This window comes from Penicillium mononematosum (assembly GCF_028829835.1).
Source record: "Penicillium mononematosum strain IBT 11891 chromosome Unknown utg000003l:1.0-8172316.0:1.0-8177699.0, whole genome shotgun sequence".
Classification (NCBI taxonomy): Eukaryota; Fungi; Ascomycota; class Eurotiomycetes; order Eurotiales; family Aspergillaceae; genus Penicillium; species Penicillium mononematosum.
Genome location: NW_026643273.1, coordinates 2,156,645 through 2,184,209, shown reverse-complemented (window position 1 = coordinate 2,184,209; position 27,565 = coordinate 2,156,645). Strand labels below are relative to the sequence as shown.

Here is a 27,565-nt window from a genome sequence, read left to right as displayed (position 1 = left end):
TGTGCAAAGGTTGAAAAATGAATAGAAGCATTGGGATTGTTATCGGCGGAGCTTCAGCATGGATGTTTGCATGTTTGCATTAACGTTTGGCCGTCATTGGCCGGCTGACCCCGTACTATGACAGACATTGTTCGATGTCGCTCGAGTCAACGCACATCTGAGCGACAATAAACGTGGCTCCGACATTGACAATGCCTGGTCCTTCCTACATTGTTTGATTGAGCAATACTACGCTATGCTCAACCGTGAATGGCATTAGGCTCACTTCTGCCTCAAATGGTAGCAAAATAGCAAATTAAATGTTATAAATTTTGGACATCAGCTGTACCAAGATTGCATTAAATCAATATACAGGTTATAACCCTACAGACACAAACTGGTAACATCAAAGCACATCACTGTCATTGAGCGAATCGTCCTTGACTACTTGGAAGGCTGCCGCAGGGCAGTAGAAGGTGGGAGAGGGGAAAAGTTGGTATCAGGAGAGCAAGGGTAAGGGGCATAAAATGAGCTAAGAGGCAATCCAAATAACCAAAGTCTGGTACAAAACACAGGGAGAGGGAGGGGAAGGGGAGGGGAAGGGGAGGGGAAGATATTAAGAAATGGTGTCAATAACAGGCACTAGGCACTCAGGATCGCCGGCGAATATATTTATGATAAGGACAAGGGGAATTGGGCAACAGAAGCGAATATTTGGGTAGCTTGGCCGTCGCAAGCGACAGGCATGCCGAAAAGAGACCAAAATTTCAAACAGACTGGATTTTGTCAAGCAAAACCTCTGTTTAGAAAAAGTATGGGATGGAAGCCCTATATATGATGTTAGCGTTGATTCGGGATCTTCGCAGCACAGGATGACTTACGCAAGGGCAAAGGCGACGGAGACACCGAAGATAGAGCGGTTACGGACGCGCTCCTGCTTGAGTTTGTTCTCGAGCAGCTTGGCTTTCTTGGCTCGTTGCGAAGCTTCGGCCGATGTCTCTTCATCCTCATCATCCTCGGCCTTGCGCTTGCTGGTCGTCTTAACAGATGTCGACTCGGCAGTGGCGCCCTCGGCTTGCGCCTTGATAGCTTCTTCCACCATCTCCTTGGCCTGAGCAATCATCTCTTCAGTCTCGGCAGCAGAGGGCACTTCGGGGAGACTGATCGGCATATCCAAAGAAACAGTAGTGTGAGTAGGCTTTACAGCATCGGTGGCATTGTCGGCCACTGATACCTCGACAGTCTCGTCCTGTTCCTGGATTTCCTGCTTCTTCTTTTCTTTCTTCTCCGCCTTCTTCTTTTCCTTCTTCTCCTCCTTGGTCTCCTCCTTGGTCTCCTCTTCGGGCTCCGCGGTAGCAGATCTCGCTGACTTGCGCGCTTTAGTCTTCTTTCCAGGGGATCCGCTTAACGTCACTTCCGCTTCGCCATCCACAGCGCGCAGCTCAGGAATCGCTTCCGCGGCCAGGCCTGAAGCTGTGTCTAATGCCGACTGAAGGCTAGCGTTTGCAGCCGTCGTGGACGGGGTGCTAGTGATATCCTTGGTGATGCGGGTGCTGCGGGGCTTTCGGGGAGACTTCTTGCTCGGAGAAGCGGACCGACCTCTACGGTTGCGTTGCGACACGGGCGGCTCATCGGAGGGAATTTCGAATTTCGGCGGGGGGGGTGATATGCTTCTTTGCGCTGGAGGAACTTTGAACAATGTCTGTTGGGTCCAACAGTGCTCGCACCCAATCGTACATTTGGTATTCCTTGGAAAGCTCAAGAGCTATGCGGAAGGTCAGGATTTGTTTGATAGAGAGGACATCCCGGGGCAGAACATACCAAATGCGGGCGAGATCCACACATTGCCGGCAACCTCCTCTTCACTCGTGAACTCGCGAGCCTTCAGATACTCGCGCTCTGTCCGTTCTTCCTCGGCCTTGGCCCATGGGAAGGCAATTTTGAACATCCCTGTCGCGCTAACAAAGCCATCTTTACTACGGCGCTGTAATGACGAAACCCGAGATTAATGACCGTTGGCATCCAAATATATAAAGGGGTCTCACCATCAGGAAGTAACTTTCGGGTTGTTGCTGGGGACTGTGGGAAGGGAAGATCTCGGAGCCCTCGAGGTCCTTTGGTAGCGGAGCACGGAGGTGGGCATACTCGAACACGCCCAGGTTCTCTGGCTTGGTCGCGTTTGAGGTGCCAATCTGAGCAGGCTTAACGGAGAGGTTGGTTTGTCCGAGACGACGGCGGGCAAGGAGCTCGTCATCTGTAATCAAGAGTAACACGAAATTGTTAGCGACGGCCTCGAGGCATTAGGGGAGCACGAGGCGGGTAGATAGCCGATGCGCGCGGGTGCGCCATCACGCGCCAGTGTTCGAACTTACAGGAGGGAGCAACCTCAATGGTGATAAGAGGATTGAACTGTTTTGGAAGTGTGCGCGACATGGTGGGGGATGTCGAGTGTAGTGGAAGGAAGATCTTGGTGAAATTGCGGGTGACTTGAGGGAAAGATGCGCCAACGTTGGCCACGTAGCAGGCGCGTCAAGCGACAAAATTCAAAGAATCAAATATCACCACCAACAGATCTTATATCTTGGCAAAAGAGAAGCGCGCGACCAAAATTACGATTGATAACAAAAAAAAAAAAAGTCGACAAGATAAAGAAGACAATCAGGAGAGATGAGAAGATGCGAGTCGCGAATAATTGCGTCGTTCTGAAGCTTGACTTGTTCCGGTAAGGTCCGGTAAGTGGTTGGTCATGTGTAGTATTTGAAGGATTTGGTTGGTCAATCACACCAATACAGTGTATGTGGTATCTCCCACTGTATTGTAATTGTTGGCCCCGTGACCTTAACATTCCGGGCCAACACTTTCCTTCTTTGGACTTGATCTGCGTCTTCGTCTTCGTCTACTTCGTCTTCTTCGTCTTCTTCTCTTTGTCTTTGTCTTTGTTATATTTCTATTATATTTTCTAGGCACTTGCTTCTGCATACTGAGTATGGCGGGGTGATTATATACAAGGCCTCCATACTGGATTCAATTGTTTGAAGGAGTTCTCCTTTTTCTCAAGGAGTACATGTAGGTAAATATCTTCATATATATCGACCTCTATACCATTATCTTATATGCTCCCTATATATATTACACTAAATCTACAAACCTACAATCTATAATTATATCTTTCTATATCCTCAACGTGGTCTACTACGTACCTCTACTCCGTACTCCGTACCCAGTTGTATGATCGTCAAGTCCCCACACCCAGAATTGGGGCATAGTTGGGGTCTACATACTCCGTAGTCTAGAATCCTTCCAATTCTCTACATCTACAATTGAACACATTTACACTAGAAAGCATGATCTGATCCATACAAAGCAATCCATGTAAACAGTCAATATAACCGTGCAGGATCAACGGTGCGTAAATGTGCATACAGAAGTGGAAATTCGAATAGCCTCGCCCCTCTCCCACCGCCTTTCCACCCCCACCAAGGTCTCAGGAGACGCTTCGAGCTTTAGCCCTTTTGATTTTTCTTTATCATTTCGAGTTTTTGAGGGTTTCTTCTCTTTCCTCACTGTGCTTCCCCCCTTTTTCTCGACTCCTTCCCGAACTCCAATCCTTAGTTCCGTGCACCGCCTTCAAAATCTGTAAACAATGGCCGACCACCACGACGACGAGCTCGCTGCCACCACCACCGAGGGTTTCAAGGTCGGAGAGAAGAAGACCCTCGATGAGTACAACCAGCTCGGTATGTTGATTCAATTCCAATTCATTGGCAATATCCAGCCCTCGGTGATTTTCCAACTAACAATCTTTCTCTCCCCCGCAATAGACAAGGACGATGAAGCTATGAACCGCTGGAAGGCCTCCTTGGGTCTCAACTCCGGTGATCCCATTGCCGATCCCAACGACCCTCGCAAGTGTATCATTAAGTCCTTGGCTCTGCAGGTTGACGGGCGTGAGGATGTTGTTATTGACCTGTCCTCTCCTGGCTCTGTCGACAGCCTTAAGGATAAGCCTTTCACGATCAAGGAGGGCTCCAAGTTCCACATCAAGGTTACCTTCCAGGTCCACCATGAAGTCCTGAGTGGCCTCAAGTACTTGCAGGTCGTTAAGCGCAAGGGGATCCGGGTCAGCAAGGACGAGGAGATGTTGGGCAGCTACGCACCGAACACTACCTCCAAGGTTGACTACTCCAAAGAATGTGAGTATTTAAACCTGATTTCAATTTCTTGATTTTAAGACCTGGCTTTTATTAACTATCCCTTTCTAGTCAACGAGGAGGAGGCCCCGTCTGGCATGATCGCCCGTGGACACTACAACGCTGTCTCCAAGTTCATCGATGATGACCAGAACACTCACCTGATGTTCGAGTGGTCCTTCGACATTGCCAAGGACTGGTAAACATGGGTTGAGAGCTATCTCGTTAAGTTATTGAGCGGCCGTTTGTTTTCAAAGCGTGATGAGTTTCCTTCTTTGACAATACTGTTAGAGATACGTCCCACTGGGCCGATGCTTTGGATCCCAGTTTTGTTGTTTATGCGTCATACCGAGTCTCACTTATTGGTGTATGATATTTCCATTTCAGATGCCAAGTAGCACATCTAGCTGCTTGTGAATGCACAGCTTTATCCCGAACGCCTGTCTAGTGCTAGGATTAAAAAAGAGGAAATTGAAATACATGAACATTAACATCAAGCAAAACATTAACAGTAACCAATGGGTATCATGAGAAGATTCAGAGATTCACAAGAAGTAGTCAATCACTGGACTGGAGCCATCCTTGATCTGCTGCTGCTGCTGACCCAGCTGTTCAAGGCGGTGGGCGTCATTTTCTGGCGCAGCGTCAAAAATATTGAAAAATCGCTCGCCAGAGTCGCTCACTTCAAGCACACTAGCCAAGTTCCCACAGCGGTAGCAGTAGTTGGGTGCACTCCAGACTGTGCTCAGTCGATCATCGTAAAGCACCTGGTATCCTTCTTGACAGAGTTGGTGTGCGCGGAGGATGTGGGACATGCTATTCACCTCTAGGAACTTCCGCACAACCTGTGCTCCAAAAGTGTACCCAGCTCCACGGGGTGAAAGCGAGAATTCATCACGTTCTGTATCAGGGTCAGACCAGACCAGATCGGCCATGGGACCTTCATGTGGGATCTCTCGGAAACGGTCGATAATTTTGATCTGGTCGATGGAATGGATAGAAGGTGACAAGCCGCCATGTACACAAAATATCTCATCATTAATCACAACGCTCAGTGTCAAGAAATCGAACATGTCGGTGAAGTAATGCCAGACATTGGCGTTGCCGTATTTGCGGGCACACTCGGTGTAGAAACCGTATGATTGGGTGACTCCGCGTGACTCGTGGTTACCGCGGATAAGGTGAACTCGTTGGGGGTATCGGAGCTTGAGACACACTAGGAGTGAGATGGTCTCTACACTAAAAAGACCGCGGTCGACGTAATCGCCTGCCAATTCTCTTATTAGCAAGGCCTCACACCAATAGCGGGTACCAGATCTGTTCAAGCCCAAGGCTTGCTTTCATTCCCGAACAGAGCATTCTCCGGGTGTAACTAACCGAGGAATAGGTAGTTTGTATCGGGACAGAAGCCGCCGATCTTAAAGATCTCGATCATATCAAAAAATTGCCCATGGATATCTCCAACCACAGTGACCGGAGCAGCAATATGTACCACATTGCTTTCCTTCATCAAGAGTTCCTTTGCCTTGAGGCAGATCGCCTCGATCACCGAATCCGCGAGCAGCTCTTTTCGGTATAGCCGGGCTATGCACTCGTCTAGATCGATATTCGCTGTGACCCACCAGGTTAGCATAGCCATGGAGATAACCATATCATGGAACCGAAAAAAAGAGCCATGCACATACTCGGTAGACCAGGCATTTTGTCGAGTTGTAGATATTTTGACTTCAAAACGCGACAATGACTCCTTCTGAAAATAGTACTTCTTCTTGAATGATGGAAGAGCTCCCTGTACTTGGTTCCTGTGTCAAGGTGGGCGAGTGCAGAGAGCTAAAGGAAAGTGAGATTCGAGAGGACTGGGTCGAGGTCGAGATGGAAGATTAAGACGACAATAAGAGATATGTGTGCATCGATCTAGCAGCAAGCATCCTGAGTGCAGCCGATCCTCGTTTCGAGTGGGGAGGGAGGGCTCTGGAATTGAAGACCGGGGCGACATCAAGGCCGATTTGCGCGGGATGAGCTCAGGCACACGAACACGGTTAAATTTACACCGCCTTTGTTCCTGGGCGCCTGAATTATAAGGCCACACTTAGCCAACTGGCTAGTTAAATAACTACTGCTATCTACCTAGGTACCTTCAGGGTATGTACGATGGAAGAATATACCGCAGTATCGCTCAATTAGCAAGAGTTGCCAACACCTGCCATAACTGCACAGAGACTACAATCGAGGTATTATTAAACAACGAGCGCCCTATCGCCATAACTCAAGGTGGATAGCCCCAGCTTTTTGCATATCAAGGCTTCAGCTGGAATAGTATGTTGAGGGAAAGTTCTGTCCTCGTCACTACAAATATGTTTCCTTTCGGTTAGAGATAACATCTCCGAGTATAGACAATCTTTTTCGGCATGAACGGCGAAGTTCGCCTCCCCTTTGACTGCAGCAGCTCTTCGATTCCGTATTGGTGAAGGGCATGATGAAACGATGACTTCGAGAAACAGTATAGAACAATCGACCAACGTCGTATCTTCAAGCACATAACTATGGAAAGATACAAGTTTCGTTAGGGTTTTGGGCGGACGGGAAGCGCCCCGCCCCGATCCCGGACAGGATTAGCCCGATTTTCATAGATCGGAGTCTCAAAGATCTACGTTGACTTTGTCCCACCGAGAAGTGGCAACCCTCCCATCCTTAATCACAGTCAGAATGTGCTCCTCCACTCGATCCAGGATAGTGATATCCTCCAACGGATTTTCCTTCAAGATCAAAAGATCCGCCACAAATCCCTCATGAATCTGACCCAACCTATGTTCCTGCATAACAAGACGAGCAGCATTGACAGTAGCACTGCGCAGAATCTGCACTGGAGTCAAAACCGAACTGCGCACCGAGAACTCCTTGCTCTGAGCAAAATGCATCGGACCAAGAAGATCAGTCCCAAAGCAGACGGTCACGCCCGCATCGACAGCCATCTTCATTGCCTCCAATCCCTTCTCAAGAACCTCCTCATTCTTAGCAGCGCCATCAGCAGATAGGAAGTTCATTTCCTTGGACATGACATGCGTAATGAGCGTTGGGGTCAAGAAGACATCCATCTCAGCCATCATCTTCGCCGTCTTGAGGTCAATAAGATTCCCGTGCTCGATACCGCGCACTCCGAGCTTGATAGCCTGCTGAATCGCCGACGGCGTGTAGCTATGGCTCGTAACATATGTACCTGCATTTCGTGCAACAGTGACAATGGCCCTAATCTCATCTGAGAACTGCACATGTTCAATACGGTCCGTGGGGCTGGCAACACCACCACCGCCCATGATCTTGATAAAGTCCGCTCCCTGGCGCAGCTCCTCGCGCGCATATCTGTAACACTCCGCAGGGCCGTCGACAATCCTGCTGATTCCAGAGATGGAGCCGGCGCAACAGAACTGGGTGTCGTGGGACACGCGCAAGTCGCCGTGTCCACCGGTTTGGGAGAGTGCGTGTCCAGCGATGAAGAGACGAGGGCCTGGAATCACACCGTCCTCGACGGCTTCCTTGATTGCGAGGCATGCGCCGCCACAATCCCGGATTGAAGTGAAACCGCGGTCTAGCATGGACTTCAGCACGTATGGCTGCCGCAGGAGACTGACTCGCTCGCTCATCTCTTTGTAGGCTCGTAGATCGGCTTCGCCGGGGACTACTGCGACGTGGACATGGCAATCGATCAGGCCCGGGCACAGGTATTTACCGCTCAGGTCGATCACATTTTCTTCAGGGAGGTCATCTGTGGCGGTAGGTGAGCCGTCTGTGACGATTTGAATTATCTTGCCTTCTGCGATTTGGACTTAGCATTCCGGATCAATTTTCCCTCGGCTGGGTCAACAATGGTCGCGTTCACAAAGACCAAGTTTCTTTGAGGTTTGAGTTTCCAGGGCTTGATGACTCGGGAGATATCCATGGCGGGTACAGACAATCCCTATTCGACTAGGCGACCATTCAGGTAGTAATGATAACACTGTAGGAAGAAGCAATGAGGGCACAGATCCCAGCTTTTAACTTGCAGTCCGGGGAGACCGAGGAGACCTGGTCTTTATGTAGAACCGGCGTCCCGCCTCCGCTGTTTTGATGTCAACCGGTTCTGCGCTGAATTCACTGGATTGTCTATTAAAGGCACTTACTCGCCCACATTGAAATTGGCTGATCTAGCCAATCCAACCAGCTAAGACAACATGCAGCGACCGGCTTCTTGGGCAATCAAGCTCACTAGCCGCTGCTTGGCATTCTGGGGATTCTCCCGTGTTGTTAACAAAAGATCCTTTACCTATATGTAGACAGGTCGAGGTATGTATCGGACTCCGCCGGCAATTATTGAACCGGCAAGTTACTAGACTCTCAGGGGTAGGTTTGTGCAGTGAGCATCTCATTGAGATGTAGACCAATGATAAGAAGAAAGAGGCCGGAGAGTGAGAGAGCGAAAATGAAAAAGACAGTCTAAGTGCTTACAGAAACCGGGAAACTGCAACCTGTCCCTATATACCCACTGGAACAAGTCTGTTGAACAACCCTCTACCTAGGTAAGTGACTATATTCCAGAAATATCATTCGACTTCATTTCTCATATTTTCAAGATGCCCAAATAGGTTGTTCAATCAAATCAGCATCTATAAATGTGACCATAATTCGAACAAATCTAACCAAGCAACTGCTGTGCCTCTTTATGGACAGCTTCAGTTTCAGAATCAGTCTCTTCTTCAGACTCATCATCTTCCTCCTCCGAGCCTGACTCTTCTTCCGAGTCCGTCTCCTCTTCCTCCGAATCAGTTTCCTCTTCCTCGGAATCCGTTTCAGACTCTGTCTCAGTTTCTTCCTCTTCCTCTTCTAGCCATTGGTCAAGAGTCTTCTTCCCAGCTGGGTCCAAAGGCATAGCCGGACCGTTTCGGCCCCGGCTTGGAATAGAAGTGGTTTTGTGCTCACGAGTGCTTTATCAAGACGGTCACCTGCAGTCATGGAGGTGGTGTTGCTGGATGTGTCTGGTTTCACATCTTCGGTGCGGAGACTGGGGTCGGGTTCTTGGCCTAGCTCAACCCAGTCTGGGAGATTCGTGTAGCCTCGAAGACCGTGGTAGCCAGCGTCGGAGCCGACGACGAGAGTGGCGGAGCCGATGAGCAGGTCTTTGCGTGTCTCGGATGGGCTGGGGGCGTGAGGTACCGGCTTTGGTGCCAGGAGAAGGAGGTTGGCAAGTTGAGTGGAAGAAGGTGTTTCCAAGAGGCTCTTGTAGAGACGTGCACGATCACGTAGGTCATAGGAGGTGTCATAACGTGCAAGAAGGAGGATATACCTCCATAATAACGTAATACGGTCTTCTGTCGCTTCTTCTGTTTCCTCTCCCTCTTCAGTTCGCTTGGTATCTTGCGATTCCTCATTCCCATTGTCAGACCATTCGTTCTGAAACTCTTGTTGGGGTTTGGCAGGGGCTTCGGGAATGATAACGATGCAAGTTGTTCTGACTGTTCTTTTGGTGGATTCTGCAAGAGATGATGTAAATACACCTTAGCACCGAGAAGAACAACCTGCTGTTTGACAATCTCATTTTCATCGGCAAATCCTTTGATCAATATGCGGAGGACATCAGGCGCGATATTGTTCTCTGGGTCAATTCCAGCGAACTCGCCAACGAGCCAGATAATGGTAGCTCTAGCGTCTGGATGGGTTGTTGAACCCAGGTGCTTGACGAGCTGGAGAACAGTCTTTTTATGTGAGGATGGGTCTTGTTGGATCAAGTGACGAATGACAGTCAGTGACTCTGATACGAGGTTGCCGTCTGGACTAGATATCTGGCCGAGAAGGATCCTTAGGCACATGCCTGCGGTACTTGTATCCCCTTGCGCGCAACGACCAATGGCCCGTACACTCTCTCTTACCAACTCGGGGTCTGTGCCTTTAGAGAAGTGCTCTAGCTCGCTGATGATGACCCCCTTCCAATGTTTTCCGCAATGCGGGAACAAGATGGTTAGCACCTCCAGTTTGAGGCGCCAGATATGCGGCGGGTCGTTGGCGTGGACAAGGAAATGGGCCGTGTATTTCGCAAAAGGCTTGGGAACCCTTAGAGCAACGGCAACAATGTTGTACAGAGCGATGAGTTGCATGTCCTGCGGGGTTCGTAAAAGAGCCACAAGGGGGCCAACTGCTGACGCGATATATTCTGATGGAGCAAGGTAAAGGAAGCAACGGACAACGCTGACAATGACAGCGGAGTTTCGGCTCTGCAGTAGAACCTTGCAGGCTCGGAGTAGAAGCTCAAGATCAGGATCCATTACCGGTACTTCATACTCTTCAGCATCATCCTGGGCCTCCTGTTGCTGCTTTTCATCGTCGTAGAATGCCTCCGGGGCTGTGCGCTTGACCTTCTGAGTTCGTTGAGGGAAACATTTTCGCGCATAAAACGTCAACAGGCGCAACGTTGCTAGCTGGCCCCATTCATCCATGTCAACCAGCTTCTTGACTAAGCTGCGATAGTGCTTGTGGACTAGATCAATCTCATCCGGGCACAGATCCAAGAATGCCGCGACTGCGGGGCCGACGACGAAGTATTGAGAATCACCCAAAAGGGTCTCAAGATACCCCATCAGCTGTGGCAGCGTGTTCGGGTCCAGACGATAACACTTTGGAATAGCCAAAGCGGCAGCTTTGCGCACGTGTGGACTCATATCCCCACATCCTCTCTTGATGGCCAGCGACACAATCTGGCTGATCACCGGAACCCGGATTCCTGACATAGTCCGAAGCGCCATTGTTCGAACCTGTGGGCTTGAATCGGTCAGCGATTTCTGGATCGCGTTGATGGACAGTAGTGCCAGATCCGGCTCCGCCTCCGCATGATGGACCAAGTAGATGTAAACCAATTTCTTGACTTCAAGGTTGGCGCTGGCTACATTCTTGACAACTGCTGAAAAGAAAGTAAGAGAGGGTTCGGACCGGTACATCAACTATAACAGCAAATTAAGTCAGCTATTGCGTTTTCCATAGTTCTTGCTCACGGTCCCCGTACCGAGATCACCCTCCGCATTCCATCCAGGACCTCCCGCTCATGGCGACTGTCAAGGAGCTTCTTGATGTGCGCGGGGCTGTAAGTTCGCGAAGAATAGTCCGTTCCTGAGGTCCGATTGATAGCAGCGGACTGGGCAGCTTCTAATGTGAGCTCTCGAGCTATGCGCACAGTCACGTTCCTCGGTCAGTTCAGGCCAAATAGAGCAGATTGCAACCCAACCCGACATACCTGTTTCCAGCATCGAGGATATCCTGGAAATTGTTTCCATCTTTCCAGTCTCTGAGCGCCCAGTCCAAGGGCTTTGGGTGAGTCGAAGGAAATGGGTGAGAGGTGAGGGGAGGAAAGGCGGAGCAGCTCCGCGGAAGTGGATGATGTCGGAGTTCAGCTCTTCGCCCGCCTTCGATCTGCATCATCCAACGTTCTACTGTTACATACCAACTGACTCAAGATCTACGACCACCATGGCTCTTTGTGCTTGATGGATTATGAGTTGATGACAAAATGATTCATTTCTCGTTGATGATCTGGGAGGGGCAATAAGTGGGAGCTACAACACGGCTATCTCAAGCAATGGGTCCAACATGCACGATCGCTCACTGCGATCTGGTGTCCGATCTCCTGCAGCGACTGCTTGAAGGCAATTCAGACACCCACCTTGTTGTCTGTGCAACCAGAGCCGAGTTCTTGGTGCAACTCACAGCAGCCATTCGCTCACGCCGCACTGATCCAGACACTGCAGGGAGCCATGACCTGCTTACAAAAACCATCGGGCTACTTGCAAGATCCAGCAAAATCAGGCTGGTATTCTGCCCGAGTTTAGAGTCTCTTCGGGCGTACCTTGCCATTTTCGAACCTGCTGCTGAGGCGGCTACTGAGGACGAATCGCTTTCTCATGACCGACAACTCCTTGCTGTCCTTGATATGGTGGCTTTGCATGTTACGACTTCAGAATTCTCGGCACAAGGACTGTCAAGAACACTTGCTTCTGTTGTTGAAGCTTCCTCCAGGGCGGGGATGGATCTCCGACTTTATGAGTGCATGAATGCTCTAGACCCTTCAAGTGCTGCCAGGGAAGAAAGCTATGGGATGTGAACATTCCCTTATTGAATGGGTCAGTTCGAATGCGATCGGACCAAAGTACCTTGGGTGGACGGGGCGTCACCGTGAGACGGGTTGCCGAACGCTGGTTTGAATTTGACTAGAACTATTGAACTGGAAAAGACTGGAATACGCTTAATGTTGAAAGCAGACATGATATTGAAACATAATAAAACTCCTGGGAATGAATTTGTACTGTCCGGGTATCCTATAGCTGACCGCTGAACTCCTGTTTCGCACATAAATGACAACTGATTGATCATAGAGACTTCTCCATCTCTGTCATGTACAGCTTGATATGTGACTCGAGCTTTAGGTACTGGTCGTGGGCTGACTGAATCTCGGTCTCAATGTTCTCCTTCAAGTCGACCATCTAGAGGGGTGCATTAGCAATGGTCCATCTCTTAGGTGGCACAGGGTAAAACATACCTTCTTTTCTGTCTGTTCAATGCGAATACGTCTCCGCTCCATATCGCGTTGCTTCTCTGCACGTTCCTCGCGCAGTTGTCTTTGGACATTGCGGAGTTCTTCCATGCGTGTCTGCGCAAGTTCGGCTTTCTCCTGTGCATTTTTCTGAAGTGCCTCGATACGCTCGACCCAACGAGCCAGTTGTCGCTGCAAAAGCTTCTCGGTCTGCTCGACCTCGCGGACGCTGTTCCCCCTGTCCGAGATAGCCTCTGTAGTTCTGGCAGCACGAGACTCCTCTTCATCCTCTTTTTGCAACTCAGCTGAAATGTCATCGAGTAATTTAACACATCCCTGTACATCGTTGGAAACCACGGTGAACGTATCCGATGAGGTCTGCAGTGCGCGTGCTCGTCTCTCCATCGCATCAATGGAGGCTTTTTCGCGCATCAGATTCTCCGATAGTTCAGCCAGTGATGACTGGAGGGTAGCCGGAGACTCGAGCACATAAGGCCGCAGTTTCTCCGCTTCTTGTCGAGAACGGACGGTTCGTTCAGTCTTCTCTTCCAATTGCTGCTGCCGCCGGGCTCTTTCCGTCTTAACGCGATCGAGTGTTTCTGCGACTCGCGACTGCTCCCGGCCCAATTCCAATAGCCGCGCCTTGAGCGCGTCGTTTCTGGAAACTTTCTCCCTCACATGCGCTTCATTAGATTGGAGATCTTGTCGCATCTCTCTCAGCCTTAATTCCATTTCCTGGTTTTCGGCAAGAAGTTCGTCAATGCGCGTTTTCGTTTTCTCTGTCTTGTTGAAGTGCTCGTCAATCACCGGTGTTTGCGATTCGCGGAATCGAACAAAGTTGATCAAATACGAGAAGATCTTGACGAGTCGCTCATGCGTTGGTTTGGTCAGGTCTGTGAAGGTGAAGTCGTTGACACCGCACTATTTCGGACCAGAAGCATTAGCATACTCTTCAAGGTTTTGGTAGACAGTGCTGAGCAAATACCTCCGCCAATAGCTTTCGGAGCATCATGAAGAAACCCATGAGGTTGCGGGTGTCATTGGGAACTATATCAGGGTAGTCGCCGCATATATCTTCTGCAGCTGCATGCATTGCGGGTTCAACGGTCTCCCGGGTCGTGTTCATGAGCAGTTCTGCGAACCATTCGAACACCATCTGGATTTGCTGGGCATTTGGTTTAGCCAGGTCGGCGAGTGTAAATGGTATACCGATATCGTTGATACATCCCGCAATCTCTTTGTCGGGCTATTTTATATTAGTACTAAACGCAAGCTCCGGCAAAATTCGTGCTCACCAGGCGCATGAGGGCGTCATTCTCATCCTCCTTCTTGCGACCTCGACCATGGTGCTGGTTGCCTTGGAATTGCTGGCTCATACGGCTGTTATATCCCATCGCGGTAGAGTTGCGCGACATGATAGTTTGGGAGCCTGTCACCAGGCAAGGGGCTTATTGACAAAGTGGGTAGGCTAATTGTTGTTGATCGGGCTTGATTATTGTTTACTTGGAGACAATCCCGCACACCGCCCGATCGAGGTTAGCGCCTGGAGGGGCATCATGCAAACCGGGCAAACATACCTAGAATTCATGACTCTTTCTCTTCCTTCGATATTGCTTTGTTCTCACTCTCACATCCTCGACACTCATACAACATGGCTTCTACCACCTCAAATGCGGCTGTGGCCGATACTAAACCCTTTGAGTAAGTAAAATACGCTCCCTCGAAGCCCTCGCACCTGCTCACCGTTCCTTCAGCATTGTCGCAACCTACAATGAACTCCTCCGCTCCGATGCCGACCTCACCATGCCTATCGCGGCCATTGAAGCTCTAGTCCTTCTTCTCACACATTCAGCCTCTTCAACGATATCAGAGACCTTGGATCTACTTGAAAAGTCTACCGCACACCTGAAACGATCTATTCCCAACCCTATCGGTCTCTCTGCCGGAACCGATCTTTTCCAGCGATACCTGATTACCACACTACAACGTCCTGGACAACTTGGCCCTGCGGGTGATTTCAAGGCCATCCGCACACATCTCTTGTCAAATGGACGGCTGTTTATCCGACGCGCCAAGGAAAGCAGAGACAAAATTGCAGCATTCGGCCGTGGCTTCATTCGCGATGGTAGCACTATTCTCACAAACGGTGGCTCCCGAGCTGTCGCCGCGCTATTGCAAAAAGCCGCAGATGAGGAAGGCGGCCCTTCCGCTGTGCGGTTCCGTGTTATCTACGTTCTGTCTTCGACTGCCCCGGAGAGCAAGCACCCGAATGAAGAACCGGAGGGTATGGAAACAGTCCGTGCTCTGAGAGCAAAGGGTGTACCAGTTTCAACTATTCCGGAGTCTGCCGTGGCATATTCTCTCGGCAAGGCTGATATGGTTATTGTGGGTGCGGAGGGTGTGGTGGAGAATGGAGGCATTGTCTCGCGCATGGGAACCTACCAGATCGGTCTTCTTGCCAAGGCTATTGGGAAACCATTCTATGTGGTAGCAGAGAGCCACAAGTTCGTCCGCTTGTACCCTCTTGGTCAGTACGACCTGCCAATTGAGCAGCAAGTTGTTGAATTCAAGTCTGAGGAGGACCTTGCAGAGGAGCGCAAGCAGCAGTCCTCCGTTGCTGACACAAACGGTGACACCCCAATCAAGCTACCCCTCTGTGACTCGGTTGATTTCACTCCCCCTCACTTGATCTCTGCACTTATCACAGATAGTGGTGTCTTGACGCCCAGTGCTGTCAGTGAGGAATTGATCAAGATCTGGTTCTGAAGAAATCACATGTCATAGCAGAGCCTTTTCTGCTGTGTATTCCCCAATTTCTCAAAAAGTTTCATCAAGATGATATGGCGGGGAAATAATTCAATGTGACACCGCATTTCATGTGGCCCTACCATGAGGAAGGATCATCTCAAGCGAACAATACTGGATTGCCTCTCTTCCCACGTCTAAATACAATGTGGATATCTGTCACATTATTTCCAGTATGCAGCACAAATATACGCTGCAGAGACGCGGGAAAATCGCAGCCCTCTCTATTCCTATCATCGGACACCTCGATATGTATGGACATGGATACGGAATGGTTTTCAATTGGGGGATTTTTTTTCCCTTGAAAAAGACTTGATTGAACGCAAACAGCAATAACAAAACGTGAATCTCAAGTACTTTTCAACAAAGTCCAGAACTGTAGTCTGTTCTCCCATGGTATCAAACGCCTTCCCTCAAAGTCATGCAGTCATCATCATCAATAATCATAGAAGACTCTAGTTGCAGAGCCCCTTCGTCGCTTCACACTTTGAACAGCATGCATCCAACCCATAGAAGGGTTACCCTGTACAGGGATGCTTTCTTTGTCCAGGCCTTTCAGGCCTTTCAGGCCTTTCATACCCTTCATGTCTTCATTTAAAAAGTAAAAAAGTCGTAAGAATAGTCGTGGATCGTGAATCATGATTGGCCATTCAAGCCTCCCAAAAGGAATCCGCACAATGCCAATCCGCAGCCGAGCATGAAAGAATTGTTCACAAGGCTACAATTCAGCCGAGGCAGCCATTTCCAAACTCGCCTATCACACCATGGCGAAAAGCTCAATTGGCAATGCAGTTGACAGGAACACGCCATTCCTGTGATTGCATCGCAGCGAACGCATACAGCAGCAAGTAGCCAAGAGCCACAAATATCCACAACGCTGCCATGTTTAAATGATATCAATAAGAAAGTCGGTGAAGACGAGTGAGATTTTTATGTGATGAGAAAGGAATTTAGATGTCAGGCGACCACGACGGGGTCAGGTAAATGATGCCAGAGTTTGGACAGTGGAGTTCTTGTCTCCAGTATGGATGCTTTAAGGAGGGTTGGGGATAATGTGAAGTACTCCGTTAGAATAGGAAATGGAAAGAGAGACTCTTTCAATAGGATCTCATGCTCTCCAGACATTTTAAACACAACCAGACCGACACTTGACAAATTCTAGACATTTTCAATTTTTTTTAACATGCTTTCTTCCGGGTTCTTCCATCCAATACGAATGCGAGCTCTATTCTGTCCATTAAGAACCCTTGGGGCATGGGACACAGATGCGGGGTTCTTACAAGGTTGGGAGAAGAGTATTACTTCACACGGTGCTTTCGCTAGATAACTTGGAATAGTTCTAGGTTTCTCCATGCGTCACGCCGGGGATTTCCTGTTTGAGTCATGGATCGCCAGGTCCATCACGGAGGGTTTGAAGACGGGATGGACTTGGCTATGTATTCCGCCAATTAGAATCCGGAGTATGATCAGTTTAAATTACTCAGAGAGTCAATCAATTCCATTAGTTATGGGCCTCCATTTTTCAAGTACCTCATACACTATGCCATGTAGGTTTGCAAATATCAAGCAAGTGATATAGAACTGCACACAAAACATATCACGCGAGCCTGGCATGCTTAATGAACTTTAATCAACCTTGGAATACGAGGGTATCGACCTTGGAAGGAACCCTGGGCCAAGTCACAGTACAATTTGCATTGCAATGTGATATACGATTTGAATATATATCGTTGCCCCATAGGTCCACAGGTAAGAGTATATATCCTGATCAAGGCCCTGGATCCTCAAACAGAAATGGATCACCGTCATTTGCATCACAATCGTGTCACTTGATATCGAGTGAAAGTAAGGTCTAAACCGGCTTGGTTGCCTATAACTCCTGGAACAGAAGTTTCAACTGGCCACATCAGGTGTTGGAGTATGCAGCTGCATATCCACCAAACACCCTGAACCCTGAATGCTCTACATGCGAGAAAGAGAACAGCGAGTCACTTGTCTACTCGAAGAGATCAAAGATCAACCAAGACGAAAGTATCTCGTCATGTCCCCACAACATCCAACCCCGCTCTCCGGTCCCTAACCAGTGCATCAACCTCACCACCAACCCAAACGAGATACTCAAAAATAAACGCCAAAAGCAAACCCTTTCAAACAAAACTACTGCGCCCACACGCGAAATCCCAACGGCCGCCTGACAGATCCCAGCCACCCCCGCTCCACGCCTCAGCGCCATACCACACGCCATACCAACCTTACCAACGCCCCCGAAGACAAAAATCATGGATGCCCAACCGCCAACAGGCTCCCAATCCCACCACAAGCTCCACCTAGGACCTGAGACCCAGGGTTCCAGTCCGCGGTCTACATCCGATGCGCACTACCACAGTGGCTGGTCTATCAGACGCCTTCTGAGCCGACGGGGAAGCCGCAAGTACAGCGTCCTGGAGCGGGAGCCGAATCGACTGAGGAAGCGCATGAGCGACTGAGATTCTTTCACGGCTAGAGGGACTATGTTGTATTAGTCGGCGGTGGTGATACTTACACCGGACCGTGCGAATGTGGCTAGTGTCGGGAGGGACATGGGAGAATATCCGTTTCAAGTCGACTTTGCTGTTGGATATCTGTCCGGTGTCGCATGGAATGCGGGTCTGCATATTGTGATTTCGGCGTTTGGGTAGAATTGGCGGGTAGGGGCATTTTTGGGAGGATTTTGTCTGTCTCGACTATCATCCTTTTTTGGATTGATCTAATTGGGCTATGTGTACTCCGTATGTCAAGTGCAGAAGTCATTGGTTGTGAGTTGAGTTGTTCTGACCGATTTCGGTATCTTGCGGTGGCGGTTGCCTTCGTGGCGAATTCTCAATGGCTTGAGTCGTTCTTTCCTGGTATTGACCCGGAATGGAAATTATTTTTAGAATGCAATGTCATTTCGAATTGAGAGTGCAATGTGTAGAATCCTCTACAGTGTCGAGAGAATCTTGATGTATGCTGAAGAATGCGGGAATAAGATCATCGGATCCATGGATATTCCAAATTCTTATGAGCTTATGTTTTAGCGAAAACCAAAAAAATAAAATACAGGAATTTGATTCAATGTGGTGTCTGCTCCTTGCAGATTTGGTGGCTTGTCAAACCCCTGCCAAACCCGATACTGGATGTCTCTGAGATGTTCTTGGCATCGAACAGCGAGAGGAGAACGCGGTCAGACCAGTGCTATCGTTGCGAACCACATGCAGGAACCATGGTGGAACAATCTGAGACCGGAAGTGGAGTATTATGGAAAGCCACGTTATTGGAAAGGTACGGAGTACGGAGTACTCTATAGACGGGAGATAAGGTGAAGACAGGAATACAATATAACAATATATGTACTTTATATTATATAGGATTAATAGAGGCAAGGAGAGGCTCTGGACAATACCCTGGATCTATAATATGAACCTTGAATTGAAACCAAATAATAGCGCTGATACCTTGCAACCCGCTGGATTCTCAATGGGATATAATTAGAATCTCCGTATTTCCTATGTCGTACTAGACTGCCCTTGAACATCAATACATATTGAATAGAACCGAGGTAAAAAAAAATGAAAGGCAATATATAATGCCTAGTTAGGCATCAGAAATAGAATTAGTAATAAATTGTAATCCTTCAGGACTATAGAAGAAACTAAGACATCCACAGTGAAATTTGCCGATCATTTCTCTATTCAAGCGTGTGCACGATATCCTTCCCCTTACAATACTAGACGTACAGTCCCTGCAGGTTGTCACAATAGTTTGAAAACTGCAGAAACTTTTCCAAAAATCGACGATCCCATAGGCCCAAGTGTGGGAAAGTGCGTAAGATCGACTCCATTCCCGCGTGTCAAACCCAACGAAAGGCTCCCACCGTCAGGCTGGCCCCCACCGGGCGTTTAAACGGTGGCTTGGCTTTAGAGGGCACGAGGAACATGCATGGGACTGGGTTGTACAGGAACAATGTTACTTGATTACTTTTCATTTCCGAGATATATAATATTATATTCCCATTATATCCCCATTATATCCCCATTATATCCCCATTATATCCCCATTATATCCCCATTATATCCCCATTATATACCCATTATATATCCAATATTATAGAGGATATCAATAATACACACAGGGATGTGTGTATATTTATAACACTGCGTCATTCGGGAGTCCACAGTGGATATCACCTTTCCCCCACAGGTCAACTGCCAATTTCCAGTGAAATCTAGACTCTCTGTGTGACGAGAGAGTTTTTAACGAGATTGTCAAATTTAGGATCAAGGTACCAGGTACCCGTGCAACTGTAATAGACGTACAATATTGTATAGATTAGAATAGTTATAGAAGAATATGTATAGATCTCAACAATATAAGTAAAAATTAAAATAATAAAAAAGCAAACGCCAAGTCTTCCACTTATTTTTCAGGCAAAAAACAAAAAAACAAAAAATGGACTTTCTGATTGCCCTTTGGGCCTATTTTCTTTTTTTTCTGCCTTTTCGATTTTCCTTTCTCCTTCCTTCCTCTCTTCCTCTTCCTCTTCCTCTCTCTCTCTCTCTCTTTCCCTCAGATAGAACTTCCAACTTCCATCTACCCACTCGATGACGCCTGTGTCATCACCCTGACTCCCAGTCACTTTCCTAAACTCTCCTTTCTATCCTCCATGAGTTCAGTCAAACTGTCGCGACACCGCACTGATAACGATAACTGATCCCACTTGTCCCTGGGCTCGTGCCCTCAAAGCGCCATGGCGATATGGCCCTTTAATCGCAAGAGCAAGCGGCACACCATCCAGGTGACCGGTGCCGAAGCTGCTGATCTTCAATCCTCGTTTGCTGAGCCAACGATCGAGCCTACATTGGGCCGCAAACCATCCAAACGCCAAACCAACCGCACGTCACGGGCGGATGCTGCAGACAGCCGGCGCAGCTCCGCCTCGTGCCGTCTAATCGACCTATCTCATCTCTAGACCGCCCTGCTTCCATTGCCGATCACTCACGGAACCCCCCCATCACGCGACCCTCCACTCACGAGAACAGGCTCGCTGCTGAGGCGGAAACCGAGCCAAAATGGAAATGCCCCGAATAAATTACGACGAAAGCTGAGCAAGCGCAAAGCAAATGAGATCATGCGTGAGCGTGAAATTCGTATGCTCTCGTCCACCCCTATCGATATCCCCCGTCGTCCGAACCCCGGCAGCGGGGATTATGTACTGGAACATCGTCGAAAGGCAAATGGTAGACGTGCCGACCGGTACATGTCTGACATCAGCCTGTCCATTCGTGACTCCGCCACGTCCTCCACGTCTGACATCTCCGACCCTTACACTTACAAGGTCAACGCTTTTGCTGCCTTGACCCCACGCCCCGTCGTTCGTTACGTCGAAGCCCCTCGCCTGCAGACCGCCAGAAGCAACAACCCGCCTGCTTCCAGCCGCCAGGATAAAGAGAGGCTCCAGGCCCTGACCATGTCTGAAGATGATTTCTACTATTCCAAACGACGAGTAAATGAGCTCGCTGATTCATTAGATGCCGGGGCTTTGAGAGAGCTGCTGGATCGCGACCGTCGCCGCCGAGAGAAGAAGCAGGTCGACGACCAGGAAAGACTTCGGCGTAAGCTGCAGGAGAGGGCAGATGCTCAGCAGGCCCAAGAACAAAAAGTCCAGGTCGAAACCGAGCCCCAGCCCGAGCCCGAACCGGAAACCGAGATTGCCCAACCAGAGCCGTCTATCGCTGACGTCGCTGAACCTGAAGACGTCCCGAACGAAGAGGCCACCGTCCCTCAAGTTGATGAACCGACGGCTGTCGCACCGGAGAATGAATCGTGGTTGCTGGGAACTTCCAAGGGCAGTGAGAACCTTGGACGCGAATCGCGGGAAAGCTCTCGCATTGTTGGAAATATTGATGATAGTTCCATTCGTGAGCGGAGATTGGTTCAACGTCCTAGCTTCGCCCCATCACACGACATTTCCATGTCCCGGACTACTCTTTCCCCGTCTCATTCATCTCTTCGGCACGGGCTAAATAGCCCATCCCACTCACAAATCTGTGGACCCAGCTCCACCTCGGACATTTCCAGAGGAGTCGACTCAGAACGCCGACTTTCTGACACCAGCGGTCGCCGGGGGAACACTATTACCTCCCTGTTCAGACGTGGTTCGTCACGTCTCAAGCGGACGTACAAAGAGCGATTCCATGACACCACCCCCGAAGTTTCCAACGCCTCGCATGAATCTTTCTACAAAATTCAGACTCAATCATCACCTCCTCCGCCCTCGGTTATCCCTCAGAGAATTTTGTTGCCCACTGGAACCGTGAAGCGCTCTCAATCCAAGTTCACTGAACACTTTGGCGACGAACCTCTGTCGCCTCCTGATTCTCGCCTACAGTCTCCAGATATCCCGGAGGAAGTTCTAGAGTCCTCTCTCGAGCGGGATGAGACTTTCCTGCGTGAACCAACACCTAGCCCCGGTGTGGACATCAAAAACCCCAACCGAAGCCATCATCGATCGTGGGCTTCAGACAGTATGGACACCGAGGCCGATAACGTGCCACTTTCCCAATCTCTGGCTTCAATCGATTCTGAGGGATCTTGGATGTCAGGCCAGTTTTTCCGTCGGATGTCACAAAAGCCTGGCAGCCCTGTTCGATCGAATTTGAACTCCTTTGGCCGAGACTCAGTGGATGGCCCGGCAGATGCCCCCGAAGAAGCGGAATCACTGGATGAATCCCGCCGTCTTAGCAACAATATCCTTGGCGAGCCCGAGCTGGAACCGGAAGGCACAGAAAGCTCGGCAAGCAAGCCTGCTGAAAGATGGCACAATGAAGTCGGTCGCCGCGCTGTTGTGGTGAACCCGGCGGTCCGTCCAAAGTCTACACAAGCCATGCTCAGAGGGTTTCCCTCATTGAGCCCCATCTCCGCAGAGGAAGATCACATTATGGAGGAGACAACTCCTTCGGAACTGCAGCGGATTCCCAGCGCGAAAGCTGAGATTGGTTATGCCGAATAGACCGAGTATTAGTGATTGCCATTTAACAGCAGTCCAACCTGGATCTATCATTTATCGTTAGCCCAGTTATCTCTGTCGTGGTGTCGAACGGGCATCAATGGCCCATCGACCATCGCCATGACTAAGATACGATCTGCCACTTGAGGTCTTTTGACCCTTTCCTTTTGTCACTTTCCTTTGTCACTTTTTCTTTGTCAAAATATCCATCCGTGAGCCTTGGATTTACCCTCTGGCCACCTGTACGATTCTGATATCCCCATCGCCCTGTATCCCATTATTCCCCCTTGCGAGCTCATTCTCATTCGATCTGTTGATACCCCCTCATCGCCCCATGTTTTATCTTTACCATATGCATAAATTCTATTCCTTTTTATTCCTGTTGTTGAATACATGACCAAGATGATAAATTCTTGTTTTCTTCCGGCGCTTTTCTTCGTTGCACATAGTTGGCGGCTTCTTGCCGTTTTGATCTACCCTTCTTCCATTGCTGATATTGTTAAGTCATTCTTTTGGGGAATTTACTGATTCCAATTTTCCCAAGCAGTCTTTATCTTACCTTACATTAAGATCTAGTATCAAGATGGCATTTCCGAGGTTCGCATTGAATGTATTTAATGAAGCCTAGTAGCTATTGCTGGCAACCTACGCAGGCGGTTATTGTATTTCTAATCTTATACAGTATTCAGCGTCGATATTTTCCCTTGCTTTTACCTGGAACCTGCTCTACAACTTAGATAGTCTACTAGAGTGAAGGATGATTTTGGGGTGGCGGCTCAGCCTAATTCATACATTACTGCCACTGACTGATGAGTTCCTTGCCTTGGACTGGGGTGCCTTGTGCAGGAAGGCACGCGCGATAACTTTACGATCCTCCAGCCCTGGAAGGCTGCTCGGTGTCTGTCACTGTGGAATCCTCCAAACGCCGTCTGGCATATCCCGGGCTCGACGAGAATAGTCGGTGGATTTTCGTCCTGGAGGCTGATAAGATTAGCCTATTTATGTCTCTGGCCCTTATATTCGCTTATATTTTGACTTTATATAAGTAAGGTACAAAGATACCTAGGTAGTGAGTATCTCTGCGTTCTTCTTAGGTCCTATACTAGTAAGACTCACCTAAAAATGCCAAGACCGGGAAATGCTGACAGTCCAGACTCCGTCTAATTCGTAAGCGACCCGAGGTCAGTCCGGTCGGGAGCACGTCATCCTGTAAGCTTCACCTTTCTTAGATCCCATTGATACTATTTATCTATCGGTAAAGAATACAAAAAGTACTAGTACTGACAAATCTCACCATGGTAAGTCCCAATTGACATCTTCCCCTTGGAAGAACCCCAGTCAAATCCCCAGCAAGCTCCAGAGACTTCCGGACCTTCAGACGGGGCTCCGACCCATTATTCAGCGCGTCTTACCTAATCCCCTCTGCTGGCCCCGGCGAACGTCATGGCCCTATAAAAACCTAGCGCCCCTCACTCTACCCCTCCAATCGAAATACTCATATCCACTCCAGTTCAAGCCTTCAACTCTTCGTTCTACCCCCAGAACCATCTCCGGAGTTTCATCGCTACTCAATCGATCGACTTCCGTCCAGCGTACCGCTTTCCGACCCTTTTCTTCCACACCTATCCCGCGCTTCACGCCTTCTTCTCTCAAAATGGGTGTCACTCCTATCACCTCGTAAGTCCGACCTTACTCTCATATTCCCGCTTTCGCTTTTGTCTCTGGATCCCAGAAACATGTCCTACACACTCGTGATTATCTCGCAGAACATCATTTCGCACAACATCATAGACACCCCAGCTAACACTCCCCCAGCGTCGCTGAGTACGCGGAAAAGGTCACCTCGGCCACCGGCCCCGTCGTCGTCGACTTCCACGCCACCTGGTGCGGTCCCTGCAAGGCCATCGCTCCTGCCCTCGAGAAGCTCAGCGAGACCCACTCCGACATCCAGTTCTACAAGGTCGACGTCGATGAGCTCTCTGAGGTCGCTGCTTCCAACGGCGTCTCTGCTATGCCTACCTTCCACTTCTACAAGGGTGGTGAGCGCGTGCAGGAGGTCAAGGGTGCTAACCCCGCTGCTATCCAGGCTGGTGTCAAGGCTATCCTTGAATAGATTTGAAATTTGAGATTCGTGCTTGTTCATACCATTCATTTATGATCTTTTTTTTTCTGAGGAATGGGCGATCTAATTGAATACTGAATACATACCATTCCACAAGTTTCTGCGATGTAAACTCTTCGCTTGCTTTTTTATCTGTGGGGTTGTTGGACTTGGCTTGGAAGCCAGATGGGCTAATTGTGCGTAAATGAAGAAAGAATGACCCAGGACTTTGGTGAGTTACAAAAAGGAAAGTGCATTCATACAAGTTCTGTCCTATGTTGTGCAGCTTGCATGCAGCCTGATCGACGGATTACCTGCATCAACCTGTGGAATTCTCCACAGGTCTCTGTAGAACGGCCGTTGAACAGCTGTGATGTCCCATATGCGGGCCACCTGAGTCCTACCACGATAGTATATGCCCCATTCCCATTTGAATATTGAGCTCTAGTTACCAATATGCCCACGACATTTCAACAAAGCCATGGAAGGTAGACAGTCATAGAAAAGGTGTCAGAACGTCCAATTGCATAGCGCAATTGTGAAGTGCTGAGTTGCCCAGCTAGACGACAAACAATTCAATAGCTGCTATATAAACTGTGAATTGTTGTAGCTTGTCCATCATCTTTATCTCCATCTACCATATCCTTCCACATCCCCAGCCTACTTTAACATATCATCATTCACTTCAAGTATGGCTACTGATTCGGACAGTGACTATGGCGAAGAGCGCATCTCGGACGCGTTCCAAACTAAGTGCCTGGAATTCATCAGTTACGATCCTGCAAAACATAATTGGTTCTTCAATTCTATCCAGCAGTTCCCATCTTCAATCATCAATTTCTGCGCATCCAGCCCACGACCGATGGACATAAAATTCACCTCCAGCGTTGCCAAACATCTCCAGAGGAACTCAAAATTGTTTGTGATGATCTACGCAAACGGCAGGTACAACGACAGTTACGAATGTGTCGGTACACTTTTCTTGGAGTCGTCTCATCGGGATATGGCCCACCACCGATGCTCCAAGCTTGGAATCGGTATCTTGAAGAACTTCCAACACCGTGAAGCTGAGGCAGTCAAGTGGGCCTTGAACTGGGCGTTCAACAGTGCCGGTCTACATCGGGTGGAGATGAACGTCCCATCATGGAATATGCGATTGGGCGAGGTGTGCGAGGAGATCGGGTTTCAGAAAGAGGGAACAAGGAAGGAATGTCTTTTTAAGGATGGCAAGTGGTGGGATGAAGTGAACATGGCTATTTTGGAGAAGGACCGGAAGCAAGCTCACATCAAGATGGAGAAGTAGCCATCCTGGAAATGCAGTTGAGACACGTAGGGCGCTTTCTATGATTCAATGACAAGACCTGGGTTTTGATTTTGGCTTTTCCATCAAGTATAATAAGTGTAAGCGAGAGAAAGATAGAATGTCGAAGAGACAGAACTGACCTATACCAAACCTTGCACAAACGGCTTGATATTTGACTATCCCCAAAGCCACTATGAAGTCACCGTGCATCTAACCCCATTTTTTACAAGAATTGCTTTTTCTACGTATCTTATTTTATGCATTATAAGCACGCGATTGACAACTGGCAGCGGCAGTTCGTGACTTCGCTCCATTTTTCTTATTTTTTTCCTTGATAGAGGTATCACATCCACCAAGTATATTTGGAGTACCGAGGATAGCATTTAGGACCTATCCACTATATTCAAGGTGCCAAAGAACCCCTCCTCAAAGTGGGCATAGAGGCGTTCGCCAAGTCAAAATAGTGTCTACCCGAGGCGATGCTACGATCCGAGTGGACCCGAAAACAAGACTGATCAGAACTTTCGTCTTTGGACGAACTTGCTTTTACTTTCCTGTGATTCATCGAGAAAAATGGAAAGCAAGGAAGCGCTTCGAGATAGGGCTTTTTTATCCGGGAATTTAATCTACATGCACATCAACAATGTGGGACTTACCGGATTTTCCTTGGCGTGTGGGGCTTTCCTATTTAATCTGCCGCCGCTTTTATAAGGATGCTTAGGCTCAGGCTCACTAAGTAGATGTTAGCACGGACTCAGATCAGTGATTACCTAGGTATACTTAGTTTAGTCACGTGCAGAATAACTAATACCCTGGACCCGTCGACTTAGTGAGTGCTTAGTAAGTGCTCATTAGATACTCGAGGTCCCTAGTTAATTACTTAGTGATACGGAGTACTTACCTAGGTAGTGTCTAATTAGTGAGTAACCCTAATACCCGTGGACACTTAGCCCACCGTAGACTATACCTAGAAGGGATTAGCCCCTATAGGGTTATTTATACTATTGAGATCTGTTGAGCTCTGTAAAGTGCTTAAGGCCTAACAGAGCCCTGGAGAGTTTTCTTAATTTGCAAGGAATAAGAAGAGTATCCTAGGAGTTACCTCAGCTCCTATTAGGGATATATATAAAGTATATAGGATGTACCCACATAGTATATCTGGATCCCCTGTCTCTTTTGCTTTCTCGCGCTACGTCTTTAAAGAGTCGAAGATAGCTTCTATCAATATACACTCTTCATCTGGAAGACGTTTTCCTCATCTATATATACGTGAGACCCTTACAGCTGCCCTGGGGTCTGCTTGCTGCTGGTGACTAAAGTTAGAGGTCCCATGGGCCATGGCCTTTTAACAGTAATATTGAAACCACTTGAATAACTCAACGTCAATATTTCTCTAGGTTCTGTCACATCTGCTGGTTCCTCCTTGTTTCCTCTGTCAATTTGCCACCTCATATTAGGCCCCATCCTCACAAAGAGGTAGTGATGCTTAGTACCACGACTAACTTGACAGTTTATCTCGCCTCACATAACCAAAAATAACACATATATATCCACAAGGGTAACACTCTTTCCAAGTATAATATGATGGGTGCCAAAATATCCGCACAAGATCTAA

At 48.7% G+C, this 27,565-nt stretch overlaps 10 protein-coding genes across 10 annotated transcripts; 6 read left to right on the top strand and 4 right to left on the bottom strand.

Moving 5' to 3' along the window:
* Positions 1-782: 782 nt before the first annotated feature.
* Positions 783-2,412, bottom strand: N7519_005778 (KilA-N domain-containing protein; the record flags this gene model as incomplete). Its single annotated transcript, XM_057292554.1, is given in 6 exon segments — positions 783-807; positions 861-1,659; positions 1,670-1,744; positions 1,801-1,963; positions 2,025-2,233; positions 2,352-2,412. 6 exon segments carry the CDS (start codon positions 2,410-2,412, stop codon positions 783-785), a joined length of 1,332 nt encoding a protein of 443 aa, XP_057147365.1.
* Positions 2,413-3,622: 1,210 nt separating this feature from the next.
* N7519_005777 (rho GDP-dissociation inhibitor) lies at positions 3,623-4,372 on the top strand (the record flags this gene model as incomplete). Its single annotated transcript, XM_057292553.1, has 3 exons — positions 3,623-3,716; positions 3,801-4,172; positions 4,242-4,372. 3 exons carry the CDS (start codon positions 3,623-3,625, stop codon positions 4,370-4,372), a joined length of 597 nt encoding a protein of 198 aa, XP_057147364.1.
* Positions 4,373-4,714: 342 nt separating this feature from the next.
* Positions 4,715-5,870, bottom strand: N7519_005776 (serine/threonine-protein phosphatase; the record flags this gene model as incomplete). The annotated part of the gene is made up of 3 exons (XM_057292552.1): positions 4,715-5,436; positions 5,547-5,780; positions 5,855-5,870. The coding sequence occupies 3 exons, from the start codon at positions 5,868-5,870 to the stop codon at positions 4,715-4,717; spliced, it is 972 nt and encodes a 323-aa protein (XP_057147363.1).
* Positions 5,871-6,808: 938 nt separating this feature from the next.
* Positions 6,809-11,464, bottom strand: N7519_005775 (AP-3 complex subunit beta; the record flags this gene model as incomplete). Its single annotated transcript, XM_057292551.1, has 6 exons — positions 6,809-7,980; positions 8,844-9,056; positions 9,146-9,655; positions 9,706-11,134; positions 11,197-11,354; positions 11,425-11,464. 6 exons carry the CDS (start codon positions 11,462-11,464, stop codon positions 6,809-6,811), a joined length of 3,522 nt encoding a protein of 1,173 aa, XP_057147362.1.
* A 302-nt stretch (positions 11,465-11,766) lies between these two features.
* On the top strand, positions 11,767-12,288 carry N7519_005774 (uncharacterized protein; the record flags this gene model as incomplete). The annotated part of the gene is made up of 1 exon (XM_057292550.1): positions 11,767-12,288. One exon carries the CDS (start codon positions 11,767-11,769, stop codon positions 12,286-12,288), a length of 522 nt encoding a protein of 173 aa, XP_057147361.1.
* A 265-nt stretch (positions 12,289-12,553) lies between these two features.
* On the bottom strand, positions 12,554-14,132 carry nuf2 (kinetochore-associated Ndc80 complex subunit NUF2; the record flags this gene model as incomplete). Its single annotated transcript, XM_057292549.1, has 4 exons — positions 12,554-12,667; positions 12,724-13,638; positions 13,703-13,963; positions 14,013-14,132. The coding sequence occupies 4 exons, from the start codon at positions 14,130-14,132 to the stop codon at positions 12,554-12,556; spliced, it is 1,410 nt and encodes a 469-aa protein (XP_057147360.1).
* A 236-nt stretch (positions 14,133-14,368) lies between these two features.
* N7519_005772 (translation initiation factor eIF2B subunit alpha) lies at positions 14,369-18,008 on the top strand (the record flags this gene model as incomplete). Its single annotated transcript, XM_057292548.1, has 3 exons — positions 14,369-14,418; positions 14,472-15,450; positions 17,793-18,008. The coding sequence occupies 3 exons, from the start codon at positions 14,369-14,371 to the stop codon at positions 18,006-18,008; spliced, it is 1,245 nt and encodes a 414-aa protein (XP_057147359.1).
* A 2,279-nt stretch (positions 18,009-20,287) lies between these two features.
* N7519_005771 (uncharacterized protein) lies at positions 20,288-22,549 on the top strand (the record flags this gene model as incomplete). The annotated part of the gene is made up of 2 exons (XM_057292547.1): positions 20,288-20,478; positions 20,575-22,549. The coding sequence occupies 2 exons, from the start codon at positions 20,288-20,290 to the stop codon at positions 22,547-22,549; spliced, it is 2,166 nt and encodes a 721-aa protein (XP_057147358.1).
* A 1,292-nt stretch (positions 22,550-23,841) lies between these two features.
* N7519_005770 (thioredoxin family protein) lies at positions 23,842-24,659 on the top strand (the record flags this gene model as incomplete). The annotated part of the gene is made up of 3 exons (XM_057292546.1): positions 23,842-23,844; positions 24,057-24,223; positions 24,362-24,659. The coding sequence occupies 3 exons, from the start codon at positions 23,842-23,844 to the stop codon at positions 24,657-24,659; spliced, it is 468 nt and encodes a 155-aa protein (XP_057147357.1).
* A 679-nt stretch (positions 24,660-25,338) lies between these two features.
* On the top strand, positions 25,339-25,950 carry N7519_005769 (GNAT family N-acetyltransferase; the record flags this gene model as incomplete). The annotated part of the gene is made up of 1 exon (XM_057292545.1): positions 25,339-25,950. The coding sequence occupies one exon, from the start codon at positions 25,339-25,341 to the stop codon at positions 25,948-25,950; it is 612 nt and encodes a 203-aa protein (XP_057147356.1).
* Between the last annotated feature and the right edge of the window lie 1,615 nt (positions 25,951-27,565).